Source organism: Drosophila ficusphila, unplaced genomic scaffold, assembly GCF_018152265.1.
Source record: "Drosophila ficusphila isolate 14025-0441.05 unplaced genomic scaffold, ASM1815226v1 contig_197, whole genome shotgun sequence".
NCBI lineage: Eukaryota > Metazoa > Arthropoda > Insecta > Diptera > Drosophilidae > Drosophila > Drosophila ficusphila.
In genome coordinates this window covers 7,605,152-7,620,232 of record NW_025064091.1, presented here as the reverse complement: position 1 = coordinate 7,620,232, position 15,081 = coordinate 7,605,152, and the positions used below count along the sequence as shown (strand labels likewise).

General features: G+C 42.4%; 4 protein-coding genes across 5 annotated transcripts; 1 reads left to right on the top strand and 3 right to left on the bottom strand.

Annotated features, from left to right (window-relative positions):
* Positions 1–96: 96 nt before the first annotated feature.
* LOC108097925 (nuclear envelope integral membrane protein 1) lies at positions 97–2,136 on the top strand. Its single transcript, XM_017200478.2, has 3 exons — positions 97–231; positions 295–1,022; positions 1,205–2,136. Exons 2-3 carry the CDS (start codon positions 300–302, stop codon positions 1,856–1,858), a joined length of 1,377 nt encoding a protein of 458 aa, XP_017055967.1. The 5' UTR covers positions 97–231; positions 295–299; the 3' UTR covers positions 1,859–2,136.
* On the bottom strand, positions 2,111–3,480 carry LOC108097926. The gene is made up of 2 exons (XM_017200479.2): positions 3,378–3,480; positions 2,111–3,283 (listed from the first exon to the last, which is right to left on the bottom strand). Exons 1-2 carry the CDS (start codon positions 3,450–3,452, stop codon positions 2,186–2,188), a joined length of 1,173 nt encoding a protein of 390 aa, XP_017055968.1. The 5' UTR covers positions 3,453–3,480; the 3' UTR covers positions 2,111–2,185.
* A 26-nt stretch (positions 3,481–3,506) lies between these two features.
* LOC108097927 lies at positions 3,507–3,917 on the bottom strand. The gene is made up of 2 exons (XM_017200480.2): positions 3,805–3,917; positions 3,507–3,749 (listed from the first exon to the last, which is right to left on the bottom strand). Exons 1-2 carry the CDS (start codon positions 3,850–3,852, stop codon positions 3,507–3,509), a joined length of 291 nt encoding a protein of 96 aa, XP_017055969.1. The 5' UTR covers positions 3,853–3,917.
* A 281-nt stretch (positions 3,918–4,198) lies between these two features.
* On the bottom strand, positions 4,199–14,575 carry LOC108098105 (septin-2). Of its 2 annotated transcripts, XM_017200817.2 has the most exons (5): positions 14,356–14,575; positions 13,494–13,824; positions 6,191–6,650; positions 5,494–5,896; positions 4,199–5,422 (listed from the first exon to the last, which is right to left on the bottom strand). In XM_017200817.2, exons 2-5 carry the CDS (start codon positions 13,648–13,650, stop codon positions 5,162–5,164), a joined length of 1,281 nt encoding a protein of 426 aa, XP_017056306.1. In that variant the 5' UTR covers positions 13,651–13,824; positions 14,356–14,575; the 3' UTR covers positions 4,199–5,161. The 2 variants fall into 2 exon arrangements, with proteins under 2 accessions (XP_017056306.1, XP_017056307.1); XM_017200818.2 differs by lacking the exons at positions 13,494–13,824; positions 14,356–14,575 and adding an exon at positions 7,308–7,716.
* Positions 14,576–15,081: the final 506 nt, after the last annotated feature.

Here is a 15,081-nt window from a genome sequence, read left to right as displayed (position 1 = left end):
GAGCTATTGAATTTAATCTCTTTTTGAGCTGTTGAATTTAGAAGGGTAGGAAAATATTTTTGTGGAATAACCACAAGTAAGGGACAACAAAAAAAGTTACCGAGGAGCACAAGAAAACCGAAATACAATCTATCGAAAGTCGCGCAGATATCGCTTGTGCTTGGCTTCCTTTCTATCGTTATCGCCGGCGGTCCTTGGACAAGCAATAATAAACAAAACATCAGTTAAAAGGTGAGTGTTTATGCGATTTAAAAGCGTAACTAAGTAAAACTAAGTAAATCTCTTTCGGTCCAGTGGCAATGCAGTGGGCAGTACTTTGTCTGCTGGCCGGGGCCGTGGTGTTCACTTTGGGAAATCCGGTTTCCTCGGACACGGCTTTTCTCACACCCGGAACATCCTTGAATATTACTGAAAACGCCTACGGATCGAAGACACTGCGAACATATTGCTATCCGGGCAAGCGGCACTCCGTAATTAATCTTTTCGAGACGGTGGAGTTTGTCCTGACGATCGCCAGCGATGATTATGCCCAATACGGCGGCAAGACGCCCGAGGAAGTCTTGGAGCACTACAACGAACAGCGATCGCTGTTCAGCATCACCCTGTTCTCCCAGAAGCGTCAGCGGCTCCAGCTATCGCCCTTCGAACAGCAATGCATCGGAATCTCATCGAGGCAACCGTACAGTGTCCTCCTGAACACCATCCAATTGGATCTGTGGCGACTTATCCAGTTCTCGCTGGGCATTTTGGCTTTCTGGAGCGCCCGACGGCTGGCTAAGAACAGTGTGTTCTATTATCTGGCCGGTGTCCTCCTGGGCATCTGCGCCTCCCTACTGGTGATAATCTACTTGGCCGCCAAGCTATTCCCACGCCGTCCCATGATGTACGGCGTCCTGATCGGCGGCTGGACCATTGGCTTCTATGTCCTCAAACAGTTGGCGGATAACATGCGACTGATTCTGCTCACCTACCGCGACCATGTGGTGTGGTACCTGGTGGTCACCGGGCTGATTTCCTTTCTGGTGAGTATTTCAATTCCTTTATTGCCATTAAGATATATAATTTGTTTATTTCTGCATAGCATTGAACAATTATGTTTATATAACTAACACTAACACTAAATAATAACTAATTATGTATACATTTTGTTCTTTGGTTAGCTCTTTTATTAATCATTTTTGTCTATTTCCCTCTAACCCAACAGATTTGCTATCGCATTGGCCCGCCAAAAAATCCGCGCTCTCAGAACATCATAATGTGGGTGCTGCAGGCGATGGGTGGCGTCCTGGTTTATTTCAGCAGCTGGCACACGAGCGCCTTGATCTTCCTAATGGTCATAGCCTTTGTGGCCCACTATTTACCCCGATCGTGGGTGGGCTATGCCATGGTCGTTTACCGCCGGCGATTTCCGCCCAAGAGACGACTGCTCACCCAGGAGGAGTACCACCATCAGACGGTCAAGGAGACCTCCAAGTCGCTGGCGGATCTCAGGAAATTTGTCAACAGTCCGGAGTGCAAGCAGTGGAAGGTGATTAGCAACCTGCGCGATCCCACGCGCTTCGCCATGTTCGCCAATGGTGCACCGCATCTGGACGACGAGGAGATCGAGGACTATTCACGTGCTATAGAGGAATCCATGGAGGCGGCTCCGCAGGAGGATCCCGAGGAGTTTCTGCAGTGCAGCATGTACTACCGTCCGTCGGCTAGCCGACGTTTGCTCAATCGCTCGCGCCACCGCGTCAATATACCACTGCCGAATTCGCAGTTTCGCCATCGCCTGCACGCCCGCGAGTTGGAAAACGAGGAGAGCGATGACGAATACGCGGACCACGATGCAGACCACCAGCCGTTGCAGTAGCCCAGCAGCTAAACCAAAAACGTTTTAGACTAAGTACTCATTATCCCACTGTGCTTCTGGCATACCAGTACTTACATTTCCCACCTTGTTCTCATTGTGTACTTATAAAATTCAGTTGCTTTATGTACTGTTCGTTTATAATTCCCCCCGTCTGTTTACTTTTTTTTTTTTGACTGGACTGAAAGGCACACTGTAATTTATGTAACTCATGTCCGTACGACTGCTTAGGAATAAATCGAAAAATCGAAATTATTAATTTTACACGAAGTTCAAGCATATTGAAAATTTTGTTTTATTCATGTTCCTTTTGAAGTCGTATAAAAATTGTTACCATGAATACGAAATGTCACATTTTACCGGCTTCCACTGACAACTGTCTGGCGGAGGCACTCCTATCTTATTGGGTACCATCCCGACAGGTTTCCGCTTAAGGCCGCAACATACGTTGCACATGGTGAGAGCACCCTGACGGAACGTGAGGGCGCCGTCCCAGTGCTCGACGCTCCACACACTGTCTTCAAAACGCGGAGTGCCCTTTCGTAAGGCCGCCACTCGGTTGTTTTCGGAGCGATCTACGTGGTAAAACCACTTAAAACGCTCGCCGCGGAGTTTTACAAGAACTTGGCTCCCAGAGGTTGCGTTCAGGTCCTGGACAAAGGCCCGTATTCTGCCCGCGGAATCGGTGTGTTTGGGCCAGAACCAGTTAAACACGCCCCTGTTCGAACCGCTGTCAAAAATGCACGTTACGGCAGTATAAAGGTAGCCGCCAGTATAGCGGTTGAGCAGGCAGAAGCCCTCCGGATCAAGGAGCTGCTTGAAAGCGGGAGGCAGTATGCTCCTCTCAAGGGCCTCTACTCGCTGACGAAGATCCCAGGCCATGCTGGCGTACATGCTGTCATTCATTATCCGGTTGAGTATTTGGTACATGCTGATTAGAAACGCTTTGTTCTCATACTGCGTGACCTGATATGTTGAGAAGAGTGCCAGCTGGGCCTCGATCAACATCGAAAAGCTTATCTCGCCGTGAAGCGCGCCAAAATCCTCCAGCTGTTGGGCCAGCTTTTTGGGTGACCGATACAGGTGCACATCCCCGATGGCGTGCCACAGGATATCCCGCAGCAGAGCGGCATCAACCACGTTCGCCATGTACAGGCCATACTTCCAGATGCTCTCCTCGGCGAGCAAGAGCTTGGTCAGCCCTCCAGCCATTAAGTGTTTCAGGTTGCCCCTCACATGCTGTATCATTTCGCAGGCGGATAGAGAGTTCGGGGTACTGATGTAGCACCGTCTCTCCTCGCTGATGTGTTGGGCAAGCTTGATGTACAGGTCAGCCCACTTGTCCTTGTCGTTTGAAAACTCGGAGCTGGTAAATTTAAATCGGTCTTGGAGCTCTTGAAGTTTTATGCCAATTGGTCCGGCAGTCAACTAAAACCAATTTTAATGTGATTTTAACGATGATTTAACGATTCAATCAATATAATACTAATTGAAGGATATTTAATGTATTGCACGTACGAACCTGAGTGTTTGTTGCTGTGGGTGATATGGCATCGGACAAAGCCAGCAGGGCACAAAGGAGGAGCAGCAGGCGCATCTCGATGGACGGTAGTTTTTCAACTAATTCTTAGCAATGGAATTCCATCCGATGTCAGCTCCGGTCCATTCTAAATTGCTTTGCCGTATCGCTATCTGCCGGGGGTTGTGCTCTTTTTCGACCCACCACCGCCACCGACTTGATCCGCTGAGTCAACTGCTCCATCTCCATGGGAATCGGTTTAGGATCCCGCCCGCGCTCCCGCTCTCTTTTCGGCCTGGGGACCACGAATCCCCGGTAGATATCTTCTAGCTGCTCCATTGGCAAACCCTCTGCATCGGGCACATATATTCCCCTCTGAAAACAAGCATATTATTTAATGATCAAGACTACGTTCAATCAAAACAGTCACCATTTTAAGATGTTCTATCATATCTGTGCGTGACAAATCCAAGTCCATTTCCCAATTTTATATATTTTTTCAGTCAATCAAAATATTATGAACGAAAAGTAAACAAAAGTGGGCCTCACGGTCGATAAGTTATCGAACCAAGCCGCTTTTATCGATCCTTAGATATAATCAACGTTCGATATATCGATGGTTTGTTTTTCAATTTTTAAATAATGTGTAACCGCTCATGCAAAAAAACATAATATTTAAGTTTTAATTGTATTTTTGATACTTGTTATCTTAAAATCAATAAGAAATGCTTCAAATGTGTAAATATTTTTACAAGCGTTATGTACAAACCTTTTTACAGGTCCTGCAAATTTTCAATCTTCCACTAAAAATAATTGCGAATCAATCACGATTTTAAATGCACCACTAAAGTTGTTTTTATCTTTATTGAAATCGATCTTTAGCAATCGCTATGTTTATATATAATTTTTCGACTATAATTTCATTTATATATTATGGTTGTTGCTTAAAGGCTTAATCGATTAATTTAAAATAAATTCATTAACAATTCGTTTCAACAAAATAGGTTTTGTTCATAGATATATCTGATTATACGTAATTAGCATAAATAATTGGAACTTGCTGAAAGTCGATTCATAGAAATTCAGTGCCAAAACCTCCAGCGGTTTGTCCTACACATACATATTTATATATATATCCGATCTGATATATTCTTACAATATAAAGGGTAAAAGTTCTTTACACATACATAATTCAGGCGAACTTGCTCGTTATTCGGTTCTTTCCGAATGCCGAAACAAAACTCAATGCGAAAATCAAAATGAACAATACAAAATAAATAAATAAAACAATTATGGGTTCTGTTTCTGTCTTTCCTTGTAACGGTACTTCTATGTGCCTCTGTGGTTTCTTGATCATCTTTCCATTAACAATTTACTTGCGTTAAGTTTTTGAAACTCCTTAAACTTTGGTATAATATCGTAATCGTATAGATCAATAGCTAATTCCTCAAGATAGATGTGTTCCATTAAATCGGTAATCCTAAAAGAAATCGTTACCTTAGCTACAAAATTGAAAAAGGCTGTGATGTCAAAAGTAGTTGTCGTTTTTTTTTCTTCTTCTTGTGCTTTTCGGGGAGTCTCGTTGTATGTAATTTTGTTTTTGTTTTTGTTTTTGTGGTTTCTGGATCCAAAGGAGGCGGTTTTAAAAGTCTGTGCTAGCTTATGAACAAAGTCGATTTGGTTGCAGCTGCTCCAGGATCTTGTCTCTGGGTCACCATATAGGTCCTATATATTAGGTAGATGCATATATCGCGGTGCAAAATTGAACACGTTCCCGTTTCCATTCCCTAGACGTCGATCACGCTGTCGTTCTTCTTCATCTCCATGAGATGGGTCTGCTTGAGCTTCTCCTGCATTTGGGTGAGCATGTCCTGCATCCTCCGTATCTCCTCGTCCTTCTGCAGCAGCAGCCGGTCCGTCTCCGAGATGGCCGCATCGAATCCGTTCGTCGAGCTGATCGAGTCCCGCTTCAACTTGCCGCGTTCGCGCAGCGCGTGCTGCGAAATCTGCGAGATGCACTGCGCCCGGAAGTTCTCGTAGTGCACGTCCTGAAATATCAAAAAACAAGTAAGTGTGGTAAGTACCTAAGGAATTCAAGAATCGCAAGCCAAAAACGCACCTGCGTGGTGTCCTTGAGGTCCTGCATGTGCGTCGATATCAAGAAGGTGCGCAGCTTGATGAAGTCACTGTGCTCCGGATCCTCGACGTTGACCACGCCCCACGGATATTGGCGACCCCTGACCTTCTTGCCGGCCACCTCCAAAATGGTATTGCTGCCGACGACGGCGAACGGAATGGAGGCCTTCAGCTCGCGATCCTGCTGCTTGAAGTCGTCGTCCTCATCGGAATCGCACTCGGGAAACTGGTACAGCTGAATGTGGTTGTCCTCGAGGTCCTGCAGGATGCGCTCCTTCAGCTTGCGCACCTCCTGCTTGTTGAGACAGTCGGCCTTGCCGATCACCAGCACAATGTTCACCTTGCGGTGCAGCCGCCTGATCAGGTCAAGGTCCATCTGGCGCAGGCTGAAAGGAATCGAAAGGACACTGGTTAAAAAATAACAACAAATATAAATGAGGTTTCCAAGAATCAAAAAATTTAAAACCTCCCAGTTTTATTGATGATACTGTTTGTATTAAAAATATATGACTCAATATGAACATTTTGAATATGAATACACATTTATAGATAACCTTTTCCAAATAGCTTTGGATTTGTTCTTTGGAAATTCTTAATGTTCAAAGGTGCATATTTAATATTGATTCGAGCATCTCGAAACGACTAAGTGGATTTTCCAGTTTCATGGAATCTATCCTCACCTGTGACCCCATGGCGGGACGAAGTAGAGGCAGCAGTGCACCCGGTTGTCCTGGATGTTGCGGCGGTTGAGTCCGCTCTCGTCGGTGAAGTACTGGCGGAACTGCTCGTCGATGTACTGGGTGCACACACGCCAGCTGTCCTCGCAGTTGATGGCGTCGCCGAAGCCCGGGGTGTCCACCACCGTCAGACGAAGGCGGACGCCCCGCTCCTCGATGTCCATCGTCTTCTTCTCCACCTTCGTCGTCTTCTCGATCCGCTCCTCCACGTTGGGCATCTGTCGGTTCTTGTAGAGATCGCCCAGGAAGAGGCTGTTGATCAGGGTGGACTTGCCCAGCCCGGACTCGCCGACCACCATCAGGGTGAACTCGAAGCCCCGCTTCACCGACTTCCGGTGCACTTGCTCCGGGAGCGTGGCGAAGCCTATGTAATCCCGATCCTTGTCGAACGAGGGCGTTTTGGCTGCAATAAGGGATATTATAAAGTATTATAAAAATTTGTTTATAAACAACAATCTTCGTAGCAAGCCTATTAAATAAAATCTCAACATGTTATATTGAAAAACCCAAAATCAAAAATTGTATTAAATTAAATATTTGGTGTTTTGCCGGCTCAAGGTCTGGGTCGCTAACACCAACAAATTTAATTAAATATTTTAATAAGATTTATTACGCATTTTAAAGTTTTTTCCCAGATTATTATAATATATATATATATTATATTAATAATATAATTAATTAATTTTATTTTGAAAAACCCAAAAATAAGTACATATAATATTTGAAAATATGATGAAATTGATTATTCAGTGATTCAGTGAATGTCATCTCAATGATTTCAAAGAAAAGAAAATTGAAATATTTATTGTTTTGTGTGCAAATCGTAGCTAATGCTGAATCTTAGGTATTTCTTCTCAGCTTGTAAAGTCGGGAGTGGGAACCCTTGACGGGCTAATCGACTGAAGGACCTTGCACTTGGGACCTGAAGCTCGGTTCTTGAGCGACTTCATCGCCGTCTCATTAGGCAAATAATATGTTGGAATGACTTTCGAGTGGCGGAGCGGTGACAGGAGGAGTTAGAGAAGTGAATGGAAAGGGGAATACCCCACCAGATTCTTACACATGTTCCTGCTGCTGCTGCTGCTGGTGTGTCCTGGTCTTAGGTCCTCCTTGCTCCTTGCTCCTTATCCCTTGCTCCTCACACTCACTTGCCCCCCGGCTCCCTTTCCCGCCGAGTTTCGTGTGTATACGGAACGCCTACTTAAAACGTAATTGGCCAAAGCCTCGGCACTTTTCTTTTGCCTTCCGGGTTTTCACTGTGTATCTTCCTGTTTATCAGCAAGTTTGCCACATAGTTGGATTGTTTGCTTGTTTGGCAGTTTTCTTTTTTTTTTATTTGGTCTTATTTGTGCGTTTTGTTATTGGTTGTTTGTTATTTGTTTGGTCGTTGAAAAAATTTAAATCCCCGAGTTTGATGAACACTTTATTGTATTGTGGTGGAGCTGCAACTGGCGAGCGAACTGCCCTAAAACCATCAAAATTTAATGGGCTCTCGGGCGCTCTCTCTCTTTCCCCTGCTCTCTTGCCACCCACACAACCAACCCACCCACCCCTCACACATGTCCTTTGCCGAGGATGTTACATGAAGTGGCAACACCGAAATGCAACTTTCCCCCGTACTATCACCCCCTATTCGCGTTCTCTCCGCGCCTGCGCCTCGGAACTTGGCTCAAACTAGCGGAAGCCCGAAACAAAGTGGACCAGATGTTACGGGGATTTTTTGTCAAAACTGACGGAATAACGGTCGCCCTTCGACGTTGCCAGATATTTGCAAAATCTTGAATTTCTAGAATTTCAGGTCTTTGCAAGTAATAGTTTTTACCTGAAAATGTTTACGATAAGCAAGAGTAATGTAAACAGTAAGATGTATTTGGATTAAATAGAGCTTCCATGTTGTTTTAAATTTGAAAAAACAAATTGAAAACGTTTTGTTACATTATAATCTTAACTGCGAGGCAAATACAGTGCTTCCTGTGCTTGGGGTTCAGGTTTCCAGCATTATTTCACAAGGAACTTCAAGTTCTCATACCGAACCACCTTGAATACTTGGCCGAGGGTCCAACCCCACAGGGATCGGCTAACCACCCACCCCCTGAGTTTCCAGGGGTGACAGCGGGGACACACTCAGTTCATTGTTCCCGCTCACGTTTTGCATTTAATCGAGTACGAAACGCATTCAGCCATTAGGGCCAAGGATGAGTTAAAATGCAGTCCTTTCAGCAGGGTGAACACCACCACGCAAACAAGGCTCAAAGCTTCAAACAGAACTACACTTCCTGCGGCTATTTTATATACATATATTAAAAAATATTTATAATAATTAAATGTTAAGAAAGCTTAATCAAGAAGTTAAACCAAACAGGAAATCAGCTGAAAAAATTCACTTTCTTATCCCTTCTCACACCATGCGGCTCGAAATGTTTTATGTAAACTTTGCTCAATTGTTGCGAATCGCGTGTAAACATCGGATGAACTTGCTGCGCAGCATTATCGTGCTGGGCCAAGATATTTGCTTGAGTCTTAGGGCGCAGATACGAGTACAGTTATCTCGCCGGATCGCTGCTTGTGTGGCCACTGGCCATATCTTCTGCATCTGTCGGATAAATGTGCGAAATCGGGCCCAGACCGTAAGGAAGGCTAATGAGCGCAATGACTCGAGGATTGGCTTGAGTAAACAATTGCAGGCAGCCACGCGTTATAAAGGGTAAGATGCCAAGTGCACAGAGCAAAAGTGGGGCTAGTTTGCATTTTAAAACTAACTTCTTAAAATGTTAAAATGTTTTAATGTTCAAATTAAGGTTAAGCTGGAAAAGAATTAAGAATTCTTTCAACTCCTCCACCTGCTTTATCAACTCCATCAGTCGAGATGTGAAAACGCCCACAGAGTATCATCTACCACGCTCCACCACCCCCGACGTTTTCCGTTTTTCGTTTTCCATCCCACCCACATGGCTGACATAATCTGAGCTCTCAATTTTATAAATCTGATAGTTACCCCCTCCTAAATCCAATATTTCTCTCTGTGTCAGCCGCTCTCGTTGGAGATCTTTATCGCCGCTGCTTATTGTCGTTTGTTTATCCCAAAGAGCTTTTCTGTGGGCGTTGCAGTTTCCATCGCTGCCCCACCGCTTTTCCCCGCATTTGCCCCACTTCGATGAGGTTCATTGACTAGACTTGTCGGTGTCATCGTCATAATGGCTGGGTCGACTGTCTGTCGCTGTATGTCCTACACATAAAAAAAAGACTAAAAAATATCAAAGCATCAATGAATAATAGCAAGGCATAAAACTTCTTCTGTGTTTTTTTTTTTTTTAACAATCTTCGTGATTCAATGAATTGTTTTCTCGGGTGTGTTTTCGTAATTCCCATCAATTGCTGTGCGAGGAGGGAAAGCACACTCACGAGAATTATTATATAGGTTGTTGGGTGTCAAGCACTTGAGCATCTATCGTTTGATCGGAATCGCTGGCAAATGGCCTGGGATATGATTTTCCCTCGCCGTCGTCACACGATCTCGATCGGCATTATGACAGACCATTTAACACTTGGCGACACATCAATTTCAATCTCAGTCGTTCACTCATCCGCCCTGTTTCCCCACCCCCTTTCCTTTCGCCCATCTCAATTTCATTTCAATTAAGTTCAATTCGAGTTCTGTTGCAGAATGCAACTCACTTTTTCTCAAGTTTTTCAGTTTGTTCGTATACCCTTTTCAAAGGGGTTTCGATTTGAGGATGGCAAGGGTTTGCGGGGAATAGTTATATATACACTTATCAATTTTATGATATCCCTTAATACCTATCGAATTTAATTAGAGAGTAAATTTTGCATAAAATTAAGTAGGGTATTTGTGAAATTGGTTGCCTTTGGAATCTTGTTATATTTTTCTTGGGCCTTACGCATCTTGTTCCTTTTCTTGCCAGAGTTCGAGTGGCTTGTTGAACGCACGAGTGCCCAGACTGGGGAATAGGAATAAAAATAAAGGGGTCTTCGGGGGTGTGAAGGGGGTTAGGGGGAGACTTTGGGGCTGGAAGTGCCTCTTGATGCAGCCATTGAACGTGCATCGGCATTGGGTTTCTTCTCCGCTTACTTTTCTGCTTTTTCCAGCCCAACCCATTCGGTTTCATTTCGGCCCGGCCCCAGAGGCATTTGGGTAAGTAAACAAAAGCCAAAGAGGTTGCAACCAAAGTAGAACTTGCTCAAAAATAACTACAATTTTGTCAAGCCTATTAACTATAATTTTCTTTCAAACAGAGTGCACAATCTGCTTTTTAATCAGTTCAAAAGGAATATGCAACAAACACAATTTTCGAATATGAAACTATTTTTTTTTTTTTTTGCAACCTGGCCAGGCTTCACTGTACAGCTGTCCGCACATCCAAGGGCATTTGTTGGGGCCTTGTTGCACGGTTCCATAAATAGCTGCATCGCCGCTCTTGGCACGCTGAAAACTTTCAAAACAATTGACGGCATTTGAAGTAGCTGCCCAGGTCCACCACCTCCCATTTCCCCGCCCCTTCTGTCACCTTGATGGGGATCCCCCTGCTCCTTTTCCCAGCATTTCAAGGGAATTTCTTGCACTCGGAGAGCCATTTTCAATCCGTTCGATTTCGAAATTCATTGCTTTCCACACAGGAAAATGTTTATGTTGCATGAACTCGACCCGAAAGCCGCACAATAGCTCCATAAATTCTGCACCCTAAATCAGGGAATATCTTTCGATGTTTCGATGAGGTTGAAACGACAGCCATTCAGATTTCACCATTGAAAATCGAATTCTTTGATATTCCAAGTGTGTATTTCATAAGGCTATCAGAAAATCAACATTCTATTGTAAAGCGATATACCCTACATATTTAAATAACTTTAAGAAGGAAAAAGACTTGATATTTCGAATTAAAGATTTAAGTTTTATGCTAAAACCATAAAACTATTAATATCTATTACTTCTTCGGCAGTTGTTAATGGAATGTCGATGTCAGTCTGCAACTTTGATCTTCGAAATGGATCTGTCCCGCCTTTGACAGCCCACCACTTCTGGGTTTGCTCCATCCGAAATGCACCCTGTCTGATTTACGCATTCTATTTATAATGCTTGTATAGACTATAACATTCAAATCTGTGCCATTGCAGCTCCACCTCCCGCCACTTAACCCCTTTTTGGGGAACCGGGCATTTGACAGCTTTATGCACTGATTTCCCTAATTGCCATGAAATTTCCACTCCCACTGTGTACTAAGTAAAGAAAGGGACAAAAAAATAGGGTCAAAAGCTAAAAAGCCTATTCAGAACAAGCACTAATCAAATTCTTAATTAAAATAACATTTTTAAATTTAATTATACAAGTCAAAAAGTTTATTTTCATATACGGTTCTTTCTTAATTAAAATATTAATTTTTCCGGACATTCTGGTTCTATTATTGTATCCGCTGCTGTTGCACTGCATGTTAACGCCCCCGCATTTGAACAATGCATGGAAAACATATAGCAGAACATATAGTAGACATCAAGAAAGGGAACGACAGCCACAACAGCGGAGAAGGAGACGGCGGGAACATGTGTATTCATTCGCCATAACAATGAAGTTGGCTCTTAATGAGTTTTTAAACGCTAAACTGCAGCATTTTTAATTGGAACTAACGAATGAATGCCTAAAAAGATGGCAACTGCAACTTGAAAATAAATGCAAAACAATAAATGGACAATAGATGAATGCGATTTTTCCCCGTTGCATCAACTAATCAAACACCGCCAGTGATTGCATTAGTAAGAGAAACTTATTTGATTTTACTAATTATTTTTATATGTCTAATAAAAACCCTATAAAAATGGTTTACAAGTTGCGAGCAAATACTCTAAAATCAAGCAGTCCAATAAAACAGCACTTCAGTTTACAGGTTAATGTTTATAAATACCATTAGCCCTTGCTGAATGTTTTTATCTTATCACGTTTAATTTTTGAGTCTAGGTATGACTGTAAACATGGGTTTGTCAATGACTAAACAAACAAAGAATTTTTTAGCATACTAATACCAGAATAAGAGTAAAAACGTACTTTCATAGAATCTAATTTTTTATATAGTTCTCTGGTTGCAGTTCCAAAAAGTATTTACATAAAATAAAGGTGTCTCTAATAAAAGTAACTTTATTATAACATTTTTTCAATGTGTACAGAAAAAGTATAGAATTAAATTGACCGCTTTGGCCGCTCGGTTAAGGCGTTCCCCGATATCGGCGACACAAATGCGCAACGAACACTAACGACATGTCAACCAGGAGTACCGTTAGCTGCGGTCACGTTGCCACCAAGTTAAGGCCAATGCCAAATGGCCAAGACCGAAAGGCCCAAGGCCCACTGCAAGCTACACACAAAACCAAAAATAAGGGGGGAGAAAAAGTAGAAAACATGGGGGAAAAAATTAAAACAAAGTCTACGCCTACCAAAAACGGCAATCGCAACTTCCAGTCCAAAAGCAATGGCCAAGAAATAAATTCAAACAAAAAAATATAAAAAAAAAAAAAAAGGCGAAAGCGAAGCCAAAACAAAGCGAAGTTGGCAAAAAAGGAAAGGAAGCCGCCGTCGACTTTCCAAGCCATCGGAAAATAGTTGGCCAGCCAATTTTCTTGTCGGCGGAAAAGCAGTGGAGTGCGCCACGTAATGGGGAAGCCAATCGAGATCCCATACACCAGATAAGATCGATCCAGCCGAGGGCTTTTTGCCAGCGGGGAACCTACACTCCAACTAAAATGATCTAAGTTGCTTTTTTTATTAAAGTTTGCTTTTTATGAAGTTCTGTCGAATATGTAGCAACTTTATCATATTACATCGAAAGATGCAAAAATATCTTTTTATAATATTCCTTTAAAGCGCAAAGCGTTCTCTAATTCGGTTGTAAAATTATTAATCGCTTATCTTGAAAGGTCGTTCTTGGTAATAAGCGCCAGTGGTAGTTTATTTAATAAAACAAAACAAAGATAACGCCAAAGTGTTACTGCTAAAATGATGTAAGCATAGTGATTCAATGCTTGATTTGAACTGACTCAGGAAAAATCACAGTTTTTAAATGATGTTTGCATGATCTAAAGTAGTATTCATAATATCTCCTCATGTGTGTTGAAAAATGTGCTGTTCAGCATGAAGGTCTGCAAATGTTTTGTACCCCTCGAAAGCAACCCCATCAACCCTTTTAATCCTTGCTAAACTGTTGTTTTGTATTTTCGCACCCTTGAGAAAGGATCTACTTACGTTTGGGGTAAATGGGTGGACGACATTTAACAGGCTCGATGTTGTTGTTGTTGTTGTTGATGTTGCTGATGGCACTGGCCACGCCCCCAGCGGCTGCACCACCCAAAACGGGCGGCTGGCTGAGGGGGAGTGGCGGGGGCGGCGGCTGGTGCTTCATGGAGACCGCCGGTGGCACATTGCCGCCGCCAAAAAGGCGACGTTGCGGTAGAAACGCCGTTTTGACGCCTGTGTTGCAAGTTGCAGGTTGCACAATCTATTGCCGTTGCAATTTGCACGTTGCTGGTGGGCTACTGCTGCCACATTAATTATTCACTTCTTAATCGCACTGCGCCTGGGGGTTATATTAAATGGGTATTTAGCCAAGGTTGCAAGTTGCACATTAAATATTTATACTAAATGCTGCATTGTTTAGTTTCCTTGTTCATAAAAACAAACAATTCAAAATCCCGCATTATTTTAATAATATGTAGGTATTTCTATTTTTTAGCGATTTTCGTCTTTTAAAATTGCTAGTTTGAATTTATTCCAGCCTAAGGGTTAAATTAAACAGTAACGCACACACGCTTATCTAGTGCTTATCTCATTCGCAAAGGTGTGAGCGGGAAGGGGAGGGAGTGCGAATGAGAGGGGCTAACTGCAATATTGACTTTTTAGGGTTTCTGCATATAGTATTTGCAATGCCAACATGCAATTGCTATTCAAACTGCAACTCAATGGTTGGGAAATAACGGTGCAGCTGCTTCACCTTGACCTACACAACCACAAACACAAGTGAGATGCACAACAAGCACATACGCACACATCCAAAAACACCTCACTCACAAACACATTAAAAAATAATAATAAAAAAAAGCTCACGCACTTTATTATTAATTATTTCCGTTGCTTGTTTTTTTTAAGCGGTCTCGGCACGCAAAATTACAGGAACAAATGTTAGTCAAATTATAGAACTTGTACTTATTTTCAGCAAGAATAGAAATATAGGTTTTCTGTTGATCTGTATGTTTCTCTAGAAATTTTAATCGTAAACGGCGGAGCGCGCGTGTTTGTAACCCTTGCGAAGAGAAAAACAAAAAACGTCTGTTTGGATGAGCCAACAACAACCACATATTCAGTGTTGCCTGGTTGCAAGCGAGAAATCCTACTAATAAATCCAGTTTTTGTCAGAGCGCGCGTATTTTAAATATATGGGATTTTTAAAGAAACACAGTAGGATATAATTTATTTATAATATAATTTTATATGTATTATATATAAAAAAAGAATCTTAAATGGGCTTCTAAGAAACTTTACTTTATTATCCAACATGTCTGCACGTAGTTGTTATCATATACATATTATTATTATTTGTATATACCTTATGAACAAGTATATGTAAAATGGCAAAAAAATAAAGAACTAAGAAAAGGAGTATTAAAATTATACAATTTAAAACAGTTAAGTAAAAAAACGGCTGCCAGATCGATTAAATATATTAAGTCGTTTCAATGTCTGCCTGCTGTAAAACTGAAGCGGGCGCTCAAACTTAGCTGGCCGACAAAAGCTAGCTGCTGCAAAAGCATCCATTTAAAATAGGTGTATTTTTAAA

Coding starts and splice junctions, on each gene's coding strand:
- LOC108097925 (XM_017200478.2), top strand. CDS start 300: ATGCAGTGGGCAGTACTTTGTCTGCTGGCCGGGGCCGTGGTGTTCACT. Junction 1,023..1,204: donor CCGGGCTGATTTCCTTTCTG/GTGAGTATTTCA, acceptor CTAACCCAACAG/ATTTGCTATCGCATTGGCCC.
- LOC108097926 (XM_017200479.2), bottom strand. CDS start 3,452: ATGCGCCTGCTGCTCCTCCTTTGTGCCCTGCTGGCTTTGTCCGATGCC. Junction 3,284..3,377: donor CCACAGCAACAAACACTCAG/GTTCGTACGTGC, acceptor AATTGGTTTTAG/TTGACTGCCGGACCAATTGG.
- LOC108097927 (XM_017200480.2), bottom strand. CDS start 3,852: ATGGACTTGGATTTGTCACGCACAGATATGATAGAACATCTTAAAATG. Junction 3,750..3,804: donor TGATAGAACATCTTAAAATG/GTGACTGTTTTG, acceptor GCTTGTTTTCAG/AGGGGAATATATGTGCCCGA.
- LOC108098105 (XM_017200817.2), bottom strand. CDS start 13,650: ATGAAGCACCAGCCGCCGCCCCCGCCACTCCCCCTCAGCCAGCCGCCC. Junction 5,897..6,190: donor GTCCCGCCATGGGGTCACAG/GTGAGGATAGAT, acceptor GATTCCTTTCAG/CCTGCGCCAGATGGACCTTG. Junction 5,423..5,493: donor ACCTCAAGGACACCACGCAG/GTGCGTTTTTGG, acceptor TTGATATTTCAG/GACGTGCACTACGAGAACTT.